This window comes from Rattus rattus, chromosome 2, assembly GCF_011064425.1.
Source record: "Rattus rattus isolate New Zealand chromosome 2, Rrattus_CSIRO_v1, whole genome shotgun sequence".
NCBI classification, from domain to species: domain Eukaryota; kingdom Metazoa; phylum Chordata; class Mammalia; order Rodentia; family Muridae; genus Rattus; species Rattus rattus.
In genome coordinates this window covers 33,643,938-33,661,947 of record NC_046155.1, presented here as the reverse complement: position 1 = coordinate 33,661,947, position 18,010 = coordinate 33,643,938, and the positions used below count along the sequence as shown (strand labels likewise).

Here is an 18,010-nt window from a genome sequence, read left to right as displayed (position 1 = left end):
GGTTGGCCACTCCCTTAGCGTGCACACAGCCCCACGTTTGATCCCCATCATATGACCCAAGTGCCTCAGTGTGGTACACCTGTAATCCTAGCACTCAGAAGACAGGGGCAGGATCATACCCTAACGTAATAAATATTATCGTCGACATCATAGCAATGAGGAGAAAACTAAAAGGATTTCCTCTAAGAAATAAGACAAGGACAGATGCCCTTCCTGTTCTAGCACCAAAGTGGGAAATAGCCTTAAATTTATTGGCACTTGAGACCAATTCCTGAACAGATGTAAAACAATTCTCAACAGGGGAATCTCAAACAGCTGAGAAACACGTAAAGACATGTTCAACATCCTTAGCCAATCAGGGAAATGCAAATAAAAACTACTATGAGATTCCATCTTATGCCTGTCAGAATGGCTAAGGCCAGTAACAGAAGTTTCAGCGCATGCAGATGAAGCTGTAGAGCAAGTGGAACACTCCTGCACTGCTGCTGGAGTGCGAACTTGTATAGCCTGTGTGGGTCAGTATGGCAGTACGTCCTTTGGGTACGATGGATGAGCCATCCTACGAAGAGAACACTTGCTCAGCGATGTTCATAGCAGCTTTATTTATAATAGCCAGGAACTGGAAACAACTTAGCTGTTCCTCAACTGAAAAATAGATAAAGAAAATGCGGCACATTTATACAACAGAGTATTAACCATCCGATAAGTAGTTCATGACATCATGAAATTTGCAGGCAACAGAAGGAACTAGAAAAGATGACCCTGAGTAAGATAACCCAGACTCAGAAAGGCAAGCAGAGTGTGTAGTCACTTGTAAATGGACATTAGCTGCTAACTAAAGAATAATCATACCATAATCCACAGATCTAGAGAGGCTAAGTAACTAGAAATGCTCAAGGGGGCACACATGGATCTCCCTGGGAAGGGAAAATAGAATAGATCTTGCTAGCAACTAGGGGTCGCTGGGGAGGAGAATAGGAGGGATCAGTCAGGGGCTGAGAGAGATGGAAAGAGAGACTACTGGGAAAGACAAATGGAATTAGGGGGGCACATTTAGGGCATGATATAGAAACCTAGTGCAGTGGAAACTCCCTGGACACTACAAGAGTGGTCATAGCAAAGTCTCCTATGCATAGGTGGTATAGAGCCTGAACTGGCCACATTATATAACCAGGCAAGGCTCCTAGCAGTGAGACTGGGACATCAACCCAGCCACCATACCTTTGACCTACCATCTGTCCTGCTAACAAAACTTGCTGGGCACAGAACTTGGCAGAGTGGCCAACCCATAACTGGTCCAACTTGAAGTCCATACCACAAGAGGGAGCCTATGCCTCACACTGCCTGGAAGTATAGGAACCAGAGATAGGGCAGCCCAGAGACCTCGGACAACACAACTGGCAAAAAAAAAAAAAAAAAAAAAAAAATGAAATGATTCTTGAGTGGTTCTGCTATACTTATAGATTGATGCCTAGCCCAATTGTCACCAGAGAGGAGCATTCAACAACTGATGTGGAGCAGATGCAGAAACAGATACATATGAACCAGGAGAAATTGGGGGAAGAAGTGCAGAAGCCAGAGAAGTTGAGGACACCATAAAGAACAGGACCCATCACAAATAAGCAGGGCTCATAGAGGCTCACAAAACTTGAATGTGGAAACAAGACCTGGGTGCTCTGCGTATACTTTAAGGTCGTATAGTTAGGAATTCTTGCAGAACTCCCAGTGATGGGTGTTGGGGATGTCGCTGACTTTTGCTTGCTCTTGGGATTCTTTTCTTCCTACTGGGTTGCCACATCCAGTCATGTTATGAGGGTTTGTGCTCAGTCTTAAATCGTATTTTGTTAGGGTCATGTTTGATGGATATCTGAGAAAAGTTTCTCTCTCTCTGTCTCTCTGTCTCTCTCTGTCTCTCTCTCTGTCTCTCTGTCTCTGTCTCTCTGTCTCTCTCTGTTTCTCTCTCTCTCACACACACACACACCCTGAAGGAGGAGTTGATCTGGGGTAAAGGAGAAGTGGGGAAAGACTGGGAGGGATGGAGGGAGGGGAAACCGGTGGGGATTTAATCATGAAAGCAGAATAAAAGTAAAAATACGACTGAAAAAATAACGACATAATTCAAACATGGGAATGTAAATTCCATTCCAAGGAAATAAATTCCTCTAGAAACAAATAAGCGGAAAGACCTTTTCAACTAAATACATGCTGAATAATTCAGTCATTAATAACCTACAACGGAACGGTCAAGGAAGAGAGTTACATCAAAGGTTACCAGGTGAAATCAAGATGAGGTTATATCAAGTTTTCAACCAATTACATAACAACATATAATATACTGCAATAAATATATTGTTACACGTAATACAGTATTACATAATTATAAGATTATAATGCTTTAAATTGTGGTATTAATATCACTATATAATTAATAGGATCAAGTATTACATTTATTATATACTTGCTATATCTTAAGGTTTGGCACCTTATTATTGATGACAACAGATTAGAATAAAGTTGACAATTTAAAATCGAGCATATTTATGATACCAGTGTTTTGGAGCTCAGGAATGTAGGCATGTTATACCTGGAGGCCTCTGCCCTGGGTTTCACAGGTTGCAATCCAGGCTGCTTTCCCAGTGGGAAGCTTGAGTACAAAGTAATGGGCGTCTGCACTCAAGCAGACGTTGTAGAGGGGTCGAAGGTCCTGATCTTTGCTGCTTATTGGCCAGAGATCATTCTCAGATCTGAGAAACCATTCGCTGTTCCTTGTGGATGTGAACATCCTCATTACATCTGTTTGTAAAAGTAGCTCATGCTTTAGAATTCTTAAACGTAATGCTGTGTTTTATAATGAAGGAAGTAATTGTATTCCTTCACCTTTGCCAAATAGAATCACCTAGCCAGGGGGTATGGCCTCTGTCAACTTTGCAAATGCTGTTGACTACATCTTCTCTTCCTCACAGAAAAGAGGAGATAATACAAGTTGAGAATGACTGAGGTGTCATTGGAGCGTCTGTCTTATTATTACCACAAGACACCCACCTGCTTACAAAAATAGAGTGCCATTAATTTTGCAAAGATTCTTCCATCATTCTAATTAGGTCTCGGTAAACTTCCTGGGGGGCGTCCTGTCCGAGGTAAAAGTCCATGTGGTTGTAGTGTGGGATCTCCTTGTAGTAGATAAGGTTGGCAACTTTAGGGAGCAGGTTCTTAGTGTCCTTTTCATCTGCCACAACATCGTGTCCCCCACTCCACATTGCTGTTGGGACTCGCATCTTACTGATGTTATACACAGGTGGGGTAAGCTAAAGGAAGTGGGAGAGAAAGGAAGGCAGAGCAGGCAGGAAAGGGAGAACAACATTAGATATTGAGCTATTTTTTTTTCCAGATTCTAATCTGTTGAATTGGGATTCAGTTAATAACATATGAACACAAAAACATTGTATAGTCAGTTCTCCAATGCTGTGAAGAGGTATCTTAGAATAACTGCTAGCAATAAGAAAGACATGTTCTTACTCTTTCAGAGAGTGCAATATTTGTTTGTATGTCTTGTTTGCTTTTAGGCCGGTTATAAGGCAATGGACCTTGACAGAAGCATCCAGCAGAGGAGAGCCTCTGCCATCATGATATAGCCAGGAATCAAAGAAATCATGTTACTGCGATAATGCATTATGAAAATAAAGAACTACCATTACACTCCCAACTTGCACTTTGGGGCAGATACTTGAGGAAGAACGTTTCTCTGAAAAACCAGGGGTTTCTCTTTCTGGTAGAACTTGACCTGAGAGTGTGCACATTTTGAAATAAACGTCTCTCTCATATGCAGAAGTCTGAGATTTGGTTTTTCTAATTGTGATTTTCTTAGTAGCAACATATGAAGGAAAAATACTTAGCTGCCAAAATAGAGTTCAACAAAGACTGAGGAAAACCAAGGCAAAGTGAGCATCAACAGACACAGGTAAGCTTTCAGGATCAAACTCGGTCTAACGTCCCTAAAGCAAGAATTCCATTACTCCAGTGACACTATTATTCTGCTAAGAACTTAGGCATTGAGGAGAAGAAGGAAAATCAAAAATAAATATTAAAATTTGGCTTTAAATGGTGTCTGGTTAACTTTTTCCAGGACTTCTTAGTTTATATTTAAGTTGACAGTGAGAGAGAAATCATAAATTATTTAGACATCACGCTTCCTTAGCAATGTAGAATCCCCAGTGATTTATGTCGGTAATTAAACCAATATAATTTATGGTGTCCTTAAGTGTAGTTTTAACTAAGGCTACTGCCTTTTAAATATGCAGAGTTCATCTTCTGTTTGAGTTTCCATCTGAAGTTCCAAGCAAGGAACCATATCTGAATCTCGCTCACCATGCATGCATGATTTTCCCGCCATTTTTAAATACAGAGATGAACTTGACAGCTCTGACCCCAGTTTCATCTAAGACTCCTAGCTCGTAAGATGAGGTCAGCATCTAAAATGCTCTTCCTAAAGAAACCATGAACTTGGTGGAGCAAGGGAGGCAGTCATTAACAGAGAGACACATCACCGTCTGCCAGGTATGTGTTTGATATCTGCTCCTCCCTCAAGCCCATGTAGATTCCACTACAGCGGTTTGGGAGAACAGCCAATTTTTTTCAAAACATTGAAAATATTAATTTCTCTATTTGTGCTATTTTTGCAATTTTGACTGCCATCACTCAGTCAGAACAATGATTGTGTTGCCCAACATAGTTAGAAAAAACTAACAGTAACCAAGAGAGCATGTATAGTTTTTAGTGTAAGATACTCACTAAATTCATCATTTTCATAGATGATGCCAAGAAATATTTTAATATTATATTATCCATTTGGTAGAGGCAGTTCTCCTTAAGGATGGCTTTTTCCTCACTGACTCATCTTAAAATCCATGTATTGGGTTTTTTAAAAGTAACGAAGGACGTCATGAGGAACTGTTAGAACAATGCTAGCGTTATTAGAAATGTTTTAGAAATGGGGTCCATGTTTTTAAATTCTGTCTTTAAAACAATGTTAATTAAGTATTGAGAGTACTTGTTTTGTTTTCCTGTAAAGAAATGAGCAGTGAAAAGAAAATGAAGAAATACATCTGAGATCCAGAAATCCATGGGCCATTGTCTAGTTATTTGGCAACGTACTTCCTTAAGCCTCTAGGAAAACAAGGGCAATGAAGTTTCCCTTAAGTGACTAATGTGAGGATTAGAGACAATGACTCAGCTCAGGGTAAAACCCAGGAAGCACCACGTGCTAGCAGCCATGAGCAATGCTCATCAAAACAAATGGGAAGCAGCACATAAATATTCGAATGAAGCTGTTCTCACAGGTTCATCACCGCATGCCCCTGGCTGTGCTCATCATCACTACTATTTACCTGGTTGAAGTGCATCATGTTCTGGTCAGGATTGCCCCAGTCAAAAGCTTGGAGTTGACCAGAATTGACAGCCTAAGATAAAACAAAAATTAAAAAAAAAACACATTAAAATGATATAAGAAGACAATGCACATTTACAATTAGTGAAAAAGAAATACACGGAGAACGTTGATATTATGCCCACTCATTAGAACATTAATCAAACAATAAAGGTGGATACTGCTTCATGGAACCTACAGAACCATGTATTCCATATATATATATATATATATATATATATATATATATATATATATATATGCTACATTGGATTTCAGGAATTTATATCTGTATATATTAATAGGAATTTTGGCCATAATTTCCAACTAAAAATGAGTATGTCTGATATTAAACAACTTGCCACTTTTCTGTCTATCAGCAAGTGTCCTTATGCTGTTTTGAATGTCTCCCCTGTTATTAAATGTCTTTGTCATTATTGGAGAATATTCAGCAACTGTGGACTGCTTGACACTTCTGAGCAGGACTAGGCCATGTGTCGTGCTGTGAGTGAGATCTATGGCTAAGCTTTGGAAGCAGTGGGAATAGCTACCTTTACACCTTGGTATTCAGATTTCAAACATCTGAGTGGAAGTATCCAGACACAGTTTCCTTGATTCTGTTATTTGCCACCTGTCACCCCTGTTGAGTTAAGGAGGCAGATAAATCCAGATTTATATGAAGGGCTTAATTATTTTCAGAAGAATTTCTCTCCCTTATGGTTTTAATCCTTTTACTTTATTTTTTTACTTCTATAACATTATTTATGTATGTGCATATACATATTTATATGTACATTATTATAAATGCATACATTGCTATAAATGTAATATATGTAGTTATAGAATATATATATAGACATATGTATATATATAATTATATTTTATATATGTGTGCTATAAAACTGTCTCAAAAAACAAACAAAAAAAAATCCCAACAAATTCCATGCATTTTATGCAGTGTGAGGAAACAGAGTGTTCTTTTTAGAATCTGGAGTCTAGTGTCTGATAAGATGGTTTTATACCCAGGCTTGAATGATGACCCAATCTCATATGCAGGACAAACATCTGCAATGTGAATGACGGAAGCATCTGCCTGGTCTGTTAGATTAACTAGGAAGATGTGTATAAGCCACTTAGTCCCTGGCAATGTGCAACAGAGCGTCTTTCACTGACTCACTACAAAGCAAGTATGTTTTGTTTGAAATGCTCGAGACCAGCTGTGCTCTTGATTTCAGAGGTTTTAAAAGTTCACATTTTCAAATTTTGTATATTTGCATGGATTTTATTAATTGAGCATGCCTAATCTGAAAACCCCCAATTCAACCTGCTCCAGAATTTAAATTTTTCAGTGTAAGGGATGGATTAGAGATATTCAGTCAGTGCTATAGAGAGATGAGCAATGTCACCCTTGCTTTAGCTGTCTGGATACATTTGAAACAAATGTTGTATCCCGGTCATCCCTTATTTTTGCAAAAGGCAAGAGCCTCTGTAGATGCAAAAGGCATCGGCTGCAATATTTGCAGAATGGGTTGTAACTGCCTTAATGGAAACATTTTCATAAGTATCCAGCAAGATGCAGGAAATCATATAGAAAGAGGAAGGCGACCATGTAGTAAGTGCTTATGAACTGTGAACTTGGATTTGCATTTCCTGGGAGAAACCCACGTCCTCACTAGTATCAGGTTCCATGTTTAGACCAGCCTTCACTCATAGGAGCACAAAGTCTATCTCCAAACACTTTGCACTAATCTCCAGTGTTTTATATACTGTCTGTAACGGATTCCCATTTTCTCCTTTAAAGTGAGTCATAAGATATTAGCATGTATTCTAAAAATGTGAATTACTCTCGAATTTCCTCTTGTACACAGATTGATGGGATTATGCTAATTTCGTTGAATTCTTTAAAAAGATGGGGCTGAAATTATTGATAAAGAATAAAAGTTGCTGACAAAGAATTAATATAAACTTATACACATCTTGGCTCAGAAAGTTATGCAATTAATTGAACCAAATTTATCTTGAGCTTACCTGATATTGAATAATCTTATCAAGTGAAATTGTAACTGTGAGCAAACCCAAAAACCATTCATCTATTTTAATTCCTCCCTAGAGTTTCCTTTGTTCGGAACAAATCACTCTCTCTGCACTCTGAAATGCCCCATGGGCTAATCGTAAGACGAACAGGTCTTTCTCGAATACGTTGTATTGTTTTACATTAAGTTGTCAAACCTAATGATTTCCCAGAAGAAGAAATAAAAGCCTTTTCCAAACAGGCTAAGGGAGGAACTTATGGATAGGAACTCAGTCAGAATATGTGATCATCAGGCTCTAAGCCCAGGCACCGAAGACAAGAATAGATGAGAGCAAAGGTAATCATAAAAGGAAGTGAGTGTTGATTCTAGAAGCAACACCATGCTAGGTAGGTGCATGCACAACCTGCATGGAACTCTCTGGAACTGCACCTCAAGGAGATTGTAGATATTTGGGTATGCCCCTGAGAGAGAGACAGAAAGAGAGAGAGAGAGAAAGAGAGACAGACAGACAGACAGACAGACAGACAGACAGACATGTACCTGGGCCCAGTGCAGCATGTTCTGAACAGATGTTCCTGCAGGACTCTGTGCCATATAAACATCCAAGCGACTCTGTAAAGAGATCATCTCTCATCTCAAGCTACTCTTAACACATGCATAGACATTTGAAGACCACTTCAGCTTCCTGTTTATAATTACACTTATTATCTTTAGGAAAACATATTCTCTATCTCTCTGGAAATACTAACCAAAAAAGCCCATCATTAAGCAAACTTTCCTCCATGGCTTGTTTCTGTCCTGGGTAATGATGTCCTTCAGCCCACGGAGGGCATCTAACTGGTTGAACACAGAAGGCTGTGCAACTTTTCTCTTTGCGCTCATCTCCCACAGACGAGGTGGTAAAAACTTAAATGGGCCTCTTCTTGCCTCTTCTTTATTTTGTATATATAAAAGAACACTGAAATAAAACTTTGAGGGGTTGGAGAAATGGCTTCGTGGTTAAGAGCACTGACTGCTCTTGCAGAGGACAGAGGTTCAATCCCCAGCACTCAAATGACAGCTCAAAACTGTGTGTGTGTGTGTGTGTGTGTGTGTGTGTGTGTGTGTGTGTGTGTGTGTAATGCCAGTCCTAGGGGACTTGATGCCCTCTTCTGACCTCTGTAAGCACAACATGTACATAGTACCAAAAATATATATAAAATAAAAATAAATAAATATGAAAAAATAAATTGAAGTGAAAGCTTTGCTCACAAAAAGTTTTGGCACAGATCTACATGTTTTAAGTCATTACCAGATTTTAAAAAAAAATGTGTCAAATATTCTGTGAAGCCTTTGAATGTATGTAGGATGAAAGTTCTTTAATGTAGTTAGATTTATTTTGGATAGATACTTTTCTTTCACACTTTGAGTCCATTTTTAAATATAAGGATTATTTTTTTATCAACATGAGCATCAAAACATTTGAACAGTTTTAAAAAAATATATCTATTTATGATTAATTCAAAACTGCTGAAAACAAGCCAAAATCATAAATTGAGTTCAGAGCATTGGTATTATTAGCAATCATTATTATTTTGAAGTTCCACAAAAGCTTCAGTGCACCTCTGGTTATGTGTCTTTCTCTTCTTCCTGATGTTATAATATCCCATAATCTAGTCCTTAGCTGACAGTCAAAAAGGATTTGACCAAAGAGGGCCTCTATAGTCAAGGGTATTGCTTTATTAAGTCTTTATCAGACACTTGGGCCAACTTGCTCAGCTTAGCCTATGTGACATATTTTCATCTTCACGACATTCTTACATCCCCATGATTAGCAAGTACAGTTTCACTGGAGAATTGACTTGATAATACAGGAATACTGCATAAAAAAAGCCATTTATAAAAAACCTTGAGCCTCACCATCAGCCCTCTAATCCCAAATACTTAGGACTCTGATACAGGAGTATCATGAATTCAAGGCTCATCTGGGCTACATAGTGAGTTCAAGGCCAGCCTGGGCAACTTAGAGAGACCCTCCTATCTACACAATAGAGGGAGAGCAGGCTCTTGGCAAAAGTCTCTGACATAGAGACCATCTTCAACTGTGTGATACCTCTGGTTTCAAACATAGTCCATGTCTAGCTGGGATGTGAAGAATAAGTTCTGAACTTTCCCTTCTTTGTCCATCATGTTAGCTACTTATAATTTGAAAGTAAAGGAGACCAGTTATGCTAGAAGAAAGGAAGAGTAACCACCCAAATCAGCACCCTTAATGCTACATTTACAGCTTACTGAAAAGACAAATTTATGTCTTTCATTTAGTGGAGAGGTGATTCACAAGATAAGAATTTCCAAATTGCTCATGGATGTGTGTTAGCATTTTGTCTAAGCTGCCCCACAGTTACCTGGCAACTGCCAGGTGTTCCTGATTCACCATAAAATGGGGTGCTTACCCCGTCGGGCTCTCTCTTGCTCTTGCCTTCTTGTTTACTCTCTGTCCTCTCACCCCTTCCCCTTCTCTACCCATTCCCCTCTCCCCTCTCCCCTCTCCCCTCTCTTTCCACATGCTCATGGACAGCCTCTATTTCTCTTTCTCTCTCTCTCTCTCTCTCTCTCTCTCTCTCTCTCTCTCTCTCTTTGTCTGTCTGTCTGTCTGTCTCTACTATGCTCTCAACTCTCCTCTCCATGCTCTGAATAAACTCTATTCTATACTATCCCACCGTGTGGCTGGTCCCTCAGGGGGAAGGGATGCCTGAGCATGGGCCCTTGGAGGCACCCCCTTCCCCACACCTGACTACACATTCACCAAAACATATTTCTTCTCTTCTTGTCTTTTTATAAACACAACAATGTAGAACATTTATTTAAAAATCAATACAAAATGTAGATTTTAAAAATCATTCCCTGTGAGTCCACTTTAGTAGGTCTGAAATAATCATAATTCTAATGAAAATAATGAGATTTTTTTTATTGATGTACTTTTAGCCACAGCAAGAATTCGAAGCTATGTCAGCACGCTATTTTCTCCAGTAATTTTTATACGTGATAGTCAACTCCCAACCCTGAGTGGAGTCTTTCAAAAGACAAAACAGAAGCTATCTAATATGATTTACATAAAATCCAAACTCTCAACCCCTTTGCAACAAAATCTTTGTTTTTCAGGAAGTGATTACTTATACCTACCATGTTTAAGTTTTGGGGATCAAATCCACTTAGAGAAAACAGGAAGTTGCTGCATAGCTGACGGAATAACTTCCGGTTGCACACTTTGGTAGCAATGAATTGTTCGAGCCACGTGTGTGTGGAGAACATTTTGTCACCAAATAATATCTGAAAGATGGGCGTAGAACATCACTAACTGTCATAGAGAATGGATGTCAGGAGCAGAGAACGTTTGTCCATCCAGGCAAGGACTGCAGGGGCAGTAACAGTACTGGTCCTGTGTGAAACCACAAGGCTGGTGAAATCTTATCTTTATAATACTCCTAATTACCCTAAAACTTTTCAAAAGATTCATTTGTGGATCTTTTGGGCATGTTCCCTTGGAGTATAGCCTGCACAGAGATTGGTAAAACATTTCTACATGGATCTAGATTCTTCTTATAACGTGAGAAGAACCTAATTCCCGTTTGTCTGAACTTTCGGGGCACCTCCTAAGCAGAATCATCGTGAAGGTGATGGCCCCCGTTTGAAGACTATCTAATGAAGCTCTTAGAACCTAGCAAAGAGTTTCAGAACAGTAAGTTTGTCCTAAGTCGTATCTGAAACAAGCAACCAGGTTTCCCTCTCTCGATCCTTTAACACGTTCCCAGAAACAAAACCCTCACCGTAAGTACTGCATCTCCACTGATGAAATAACAGGCAAGGATGCGAGTATGTTGAATACACCCTTTGAAGTCTAAAAGCCTATTGCATCACAGTGCAAGAAAATATTGAATCCCCATGTACGTTGGTCAAATCTTGCTTTTGTTTCACCAGGGTGAATTTTATATTATTACGGTAATAAGTTATAGGGGAGGTGAAAGATCAATTTTATTTCTTAAGAGTATTAAACAACCATTTACTATAAAAACTGTCACAGATTTCTTCTGAAATCCTTTACTAACTGACTATTACAACAGCAACTGAAAAAGAATAATGCACGTTAATTTTCGTTGCAGTAATTCACTGTAGGTTTTTATCTTTTCTTTGGTAAACTAGAGCCAGTAAATTCTTACATGGCGTAACTTAATTCCGTTCTGAGTTTGAAAATATTTTGTATTATAGAATTGAAAAGAATTACCATTTAGTAAAACATTTTCTAGTCTATGATCTCTCTCTCTCTATATATATATGTATGTGCATATGTATATATATGTATATGTATCTATGTGTATATATATATATGTATATGTATATATATCACCATGATTTAATGAATATAGTTTTTCTATTAAAGACAGAAAACAGAGGAAAGGAGAAAGAGGAGAGAATTAGGAGGGAGAGGGGGGAGAGGAGAGAGAAAGTGTAACAAGATCGGGGAAGGAGTAGGAAGAAGGTAATGCAGGGGAAGAATGGCATTCAATTAAGTTCAAGCTTCACAATCCATAGGTCATAATGCTATAACAGGCCATTGCAAAAGTCACCCAATTCGTTCTGTTCTGTTCTTCATTGTGTGCTAATACTACACAGTCCTAGCAATTATGACTGTCCCCACTGTGATTTAGTAATCGTGGCGGCATGCCGTCACATTGTGAATTTATGTTTTAAAAAGAACACTGACACCTATTCGGTGTTCTATGTGTGAGGACCTGGATTCCTTCAGGAAAAAGTAATTCAACTACAGAGCACATCTCATCTGATAAACTGCATGCTTTTATTCTCTGTTTATCAGTACTATCTGTTCATACATGGGAAAAGTGACATGAAGTAGCCAGTATGTTCATATAGTCAGCTACAAAAACACATGAAGGAAGAGGCCGTGTTTATCTCATAAGCCCTTGTTCCTTCCCAAATGCAGGGGAAGCAGCATGGGAGTCTCAGTTTTACTCCATTCCTATAGCATTCACTATGCATTACCCAAGGACAAAGAATTACCCCTTCATCCTGACCTAAAGGAGAGTGTAGTATAGCATTGCAGAAGTCCAAGGCTCATTTAAAGAGGGACACATCACTGTGCACAAGCCATCAACTTGATCCTGGAGAGAGCATGTTGGTCACGTGGTAATAGGCATACAGGTTTCTGCAAGAATCTTTGCACCTTTGTGATAATTGAGCCATTTTTGTTTGTTGAAAAAAAAAGACACCATTCCATGTTGTGGCTGTGGGAATAACAGATATGCTGCTTCTATATGTCATTTCAATGACTATACCAGCTTGACAAATGCTACACACTATGTTAATGTGAACATAAGGCTTACCAAACAGAACATTGGTTGTAATACTTCAATGCTCTACTCAGCTGGGCAAGTATCTAGGCATGAGTTTTTCTGACCGACCTTGAAAAAGTTATGAAGCTACATTTGATAAAGTATATCTATGATCCCTGCACCTGGGAGGCAGAGGCAGGAGGATTGCCACAAATCAGATGCCTGATTTGTATAGCAAGTTTGAAGTCAGGCAGGCCCAAACAAAGCACCACTACCATGCACACAGCAGAGAAACGATTGCATATAATCAAAATCATCATTCTTTTTAGTTGCCCAATAATAATAATACTGAGATTTAGCTCTGGCACCTGTTCACTGAATGACGTGTGAAAGGTTGCTCTGCTTCTCTGAGTCCGAAGCTTTTATTTTTAAGAAACAAAAATAACAGTTGAGTAAAGCAGAGAAAGTTTAAAGAGAAAAGGTTCAGTGTAAACTGCAAGTTAAAAAGAAAGTAGTGAGATAGCCCAGTCACAAAAGAGCACACATGGTGTGCACTCACTGATAAATGGCTATTAACCCAAAAGCTCGGAATACCCAAGATAAAATTCACAGACCACATGAAGCTCAAGAAGAAAAAAGATCAAAATATAGAAGCTTCAGTTCTTCTTAGAAGGGTGGCACAAAATACTCACAGGAGGAAATACAGGGACAAAGAGTGGAGCAGGGACTGAAGAAAAGGTCATCCAGAAACTTCCCCACCTGGGAATCCATCCCATATGAAGCCACCAAACACAGTCACTATTGCTGATGTTAAGAAGTGCTTCCTGACAGGAGCCTGATATGGATGTCTTCTGAAAGGCTCTGCCAGAGCCTTATTGATACAGAGGAGGATGCTTCTAGTTAACCACTGGACTGAGCACGAGAACCCCATGGAGGAATTGGAGAAAGGACTGAAGGAGCTGAAGGGGTTTGCAATCCCATAGGAAGAACAACAATATCAATGAACCAGACCCCCCCCCCAGAGCTCCCAGGGACTAAACCACCAACCAATGAGTGAGTACACATGGAGGGAACCATGACTCCAGCTGCATATGTAGCAGAGAATGGCATTGTCTGGCATTAATAGGAAGGGAAGCCCTTGGTTCTGTGAAGGCTTGTTTCCTCAGTTAGGGGAATGCCAGGGCATTGAGGTGGGAATGGATGGGTAGGAGTGGGAGCATCTTCATAGAAGCAGGATGAGGGGGGATGCCGGGTGGGAGATAACATTTGAAATGTAAATACATGAAATATCCCATTAAAAATTAAAATTCAAACATAAACACGAAAATAACTAAACAGAAAAGAAAGCAGAGAGACAACGATACAAAGAAGTAAATGCCCAGAGGCAGGGTGGGAAGTGGAACAAAGCAACAGTAAATAAATGCCGAGTGCTCTGCACTGAACTCTATAATGAGCTTGTCTGATACATAAACAAACTTACGCAATGCGTGTTGTGCGTGTTGTTGACCAGGAATGATGCTTACCCATATTATCTCGATGAATATCACAGTTTGGCAAATTCTATATAAGTTTGAAAAACACAATTTAGAAGGAGTGAATAGCTTTCCCACAGCCATAAATGCATGTGACAGATACACAAGAGTCTAATTCTATATGACTCTCGCCCTTAGACCTGTCCTCGAGGGGATTGAACTAAATTTAATAAGGACAATGGAGCGAGACCAAGAGCAAGTGCTGACAATGAGGAGTCAGTTGCTGGAATTTTTTTTCCAGAACAGATCATGTGGTAAGTACAACTTAAACCTCTACAAGTCTTTAAAAGTTAAAAATCAGGGCCTGGAGAGATGGCTCAGTGCTTCTGAGCTCATACTGCTCTTGTAAGGCAGCCAAGTTTGTTTCCCAGCAACAACAAATGCAAATAACTAGATGACCTAGAAGAAATGAGTGAGTTCATTGATGCACATGCCTAGTCAGTACAGAATAATAAGTAGACATCTGAATTGGTTAATAAAAGCTAATAATAATGAGCTGATGAAGAACAGTCTTTCATCAAAGAAAAGCTCACGGCCAGTGGTGTCACTGTTGAACTCTCCCAAGCATCTCTAGAAGAGTTAAAGTTAATATCAAAATGTCTAAAAGCATCCAAATTGAAAAGGAAGAAACTCTTCCAAATTTATTCTATGAAGTCACTATTATCATGATACCCCCACAAGGAAACAACAAAATCAGAAACTTATAGATAAATATCCCTGATGAAAAGGTAGAAATATGCTTAGTGCAAAACTTAGCAAACCAAATACAACACAAGGAAAAGATAAATTATTCCAATCAACTGGAATAATTCACCTAAATTAGCAAGAGTCAAAATATGCAAATGAAAAAGCACGATTATGACAGGCCAACAGGATGAAAGACAGCAGCAGCAGCAACAATAACAAGAGGGGAAAAACACCAAACAAACATATTATTGGTCTGTAGAGATGTCTCAGCAGGTAAGGGTATTGTTTAAGCCTGGTGTTCCAAATTTGATTCCTGGAACACATGTCATGTTGTAAGAAGAGAACAAAATCCACAAAATTGTCCACAAACCAACCCATATACAGTTCATGTCATATATCCCCTTCCAATAATAAATTACAAAAGCATGTTATCACCTCTATAGATCCAGTCATTTTGGGGGATATACCTGAATATTCTTTCATGATTAAAAGCTATGAACAAGTTAGCATGAGAGGGATGTATGTCCAACATAATTACATCAACACATAATAATCCCATAGCTAGCATAATCATCACACATGAGGAAATCTGCAAGCTCTCTAGGATCTGAAACAAGATTGTCCACTTTCACCCCAATATACAATATAGGAGTTTAAGAGCAATGAGGCATGGCAAAGAAACAAAGGGCATCATCTATCTACTTACTATCCATCTCTACTTATTGAGAAAGTTCTTCGGTACATAGATGAACATAAACTCAAATTCATTCTGTAGTCAAGGTTAGCCTTAAACTTACTATGCCCCTGCCTCACACTCCTGACTTCTGGGGTTATAGACATGTGTTATCACACCTGATCTTTTCTACAATTTTCAAAGATGAAATTCAACTTTTCATCACTTGTATATGGTATGGTCATACATATAGAAAGCCCTGCAGACTACCCCATAGCTGCTAGAACTAATAAATGAATCTGACAAAATTAATGGACATAAAAGCAGTGTGTAGACACCAGTAGACTTTCTACAATCCAACAGAAAATTATTCCAAAAAGGAAATAAAGCATTCTCATTTAGGATAACTATAAGAATAAAAAAGAAACAGAATAAACTAACTAGCAGGAAAAACTTTCTACAAGAGAAATGTAAAATGGATAAACACAATCAGGGCGGACATAAAAACTAGACATGCCATTTGCACATATTAAAGGACCCTATAAAATGACTGAAGTGCGATTCAAGTCAAAATAACTATCCAATTTTCATACAATAAGAAAAGCATCTAAAATGCATATGGAAACCCGAACAATTACACAGCTAGAACAGTATTGAGAAAGAAAAGCATTGCAGACATACTACCTGATTTTGTGATGTAATACAAAGCTACATTGGTAGCAATGTTGTTGTGGTTTGCCCTGGAGTTATTAGTTTTGATCCTAATTCCACTGCCCCAAGGCTGCCTAGTGAGTACTCAGGACTCAAGTGACTTCACCAGAAACTTCTCCCTATTTAAATTGTAAAATACAGGTGAGGCAGGAACAGGATAGAAGGAGGCCTGTCATTGGATGAGAAGGAAGAATGGGCGGGAGAAGAGTTTGAAGGAAGAGGAGGAGACGAGGAGACGGGAACAGAAGAGGGAGAGACAGAGTAGCCAGTAGACAACATGGCAGGTGATGTAAAGATTCCACTCTGTGTATTTACAGGTTGTTATTAATGTTCTTAAGGAATAGATGGTACTGGGCTTTGTATGTTTAGGTGGGCAATTATATCTTATCAATTGGGTCAAAGGTTATTGTGTTGCGTGTTCTTTCATGTGCAGATTTAAGTGTAAGGGAGTGTGGGATGGCTAGTCTGGGCTGCCACAAAATTGGAATGTGTACTTCTGGCAAGATATACAGAAGATATTTTTTTTTCGGAGCTGGGGATCGAACCCAGGGCCTTGTGCTTCCTAGGCAAGCGCTCTACCACTGAGCTAAATCCCCAACCCCCAGAAGATATTTTGAGGCACTACAGTGCCAGACCTAGCGGGGTAAAAGACAGCATTTTTTTTTTTTTATAATTTTACAACCCAATGTCATGGCATTGACATAGCAAATACATAGGCCAATGGAAGAGAATCTTGAGAGACTAGAAAAAAACACCACCTGTGACAGCCATGTGGCCTAGGAACACTCACTGGGAAAGAACAGTCTCCTCAGTACGTCATACTGCAAAGACTGGATGTGCATGTGCAGGAAATTGAAGCTAGTTCTCTTACTGCACAGAAAATAAACTGAAAACAGATAAAGTTTGCAGGAGAAATCTAAAACTCTCAGAAGAAAGGGTAGAAAAAGTGTTTGGGGGAGTTGGAATTATCAAGGGATTTAAAAATAAGATTCCCACATCATTGGAAACTGTGGTGGTTTAAATATGCTTGGCCCAGGGAGTGGCATTATTTGGAGGTGTGGCCTCCTTAGAGTAGGTGTGTGACCTTGTTGGAGGAAGTGTGTCATTGTGGGCGTGGGCTTTAAGACCCTTGTCCTAACTGCCTGGAAGCCATCTTCTTCTGTCTGACTCTGGATGGGGATATAGAACCCTCAGACCCTCTAGCCCCACATTTGCCTGGATGGTACCATGCTCCTGCCTTAAATGATAATGGACTGAACCTCCAAACCTGTAAGCCATGGTTGTCTTGGTCCTCGTGTCTGTTCAGAGCAGTAAACCTCTGACTAATACAGAAACAAGCCCAAAAAGTAGTCAGATAGGATTTTATAAAATTAGGAGGCTTCTGAATAGAAAAACAAAAAACAAAAACAAAAACACAAAACAACAAGAACAACAAATGACCACATGGAAAGGGAAAAATATTTGAAAATTACATATCTGATGTGGTTGACATTCAAAATATGCCAGGAATTCAGCTTAGTGACATGAAAATGCGATCAAATGGGAGATAGAATTAAATAGATGTCTCTTAAAAGAAGATGTAGAGTCAATCTTCAAGTGTGTGTAAAAGAAATAGTGAGCCATAG

At 39.1% G+C, this 18,010-nt stretch overlaps 1 protein-coding gene across 3 annotated transcripts in view; it reads right to left on the bottom strand.

Moving 5' to 3' along the window:
- Positions 1–2,306: 2,306 nt before the first annotated feature.
- Lipk (lipase family member K) overlaps positions 2,307–18,010 on the bottom strand; it is a 31,226-nt gene continuing 15,522 nt past the window's right edge. For 2 of the 3 annotated variants that reach the window (XM_032895479.1, XM_032895481.1), the window contains 4 exons: positions 10,618–10,764; positions 7,996–8,067; positions 5,385–5,456; positions 3,066–3,305 (listed from right to left, as the gene is read on the bottom strand). In XM_032895479.1, the coding sequence (XP_032751370.1) occupies positions 3,066–3,305; positions 5,385–5,456; positions 7,996–8,067; positions 10,618–10,764 (531 nt within the window). Of the gene's footprint in view, positions 3,306–5,384; positions 5,457–7,995; positions 8,068–10,617; positions 10,765–18,010 lie in introns of all 3 variants that reach the window. The other variant, XM_032895480.1, reaches the window with a different exon arrangement.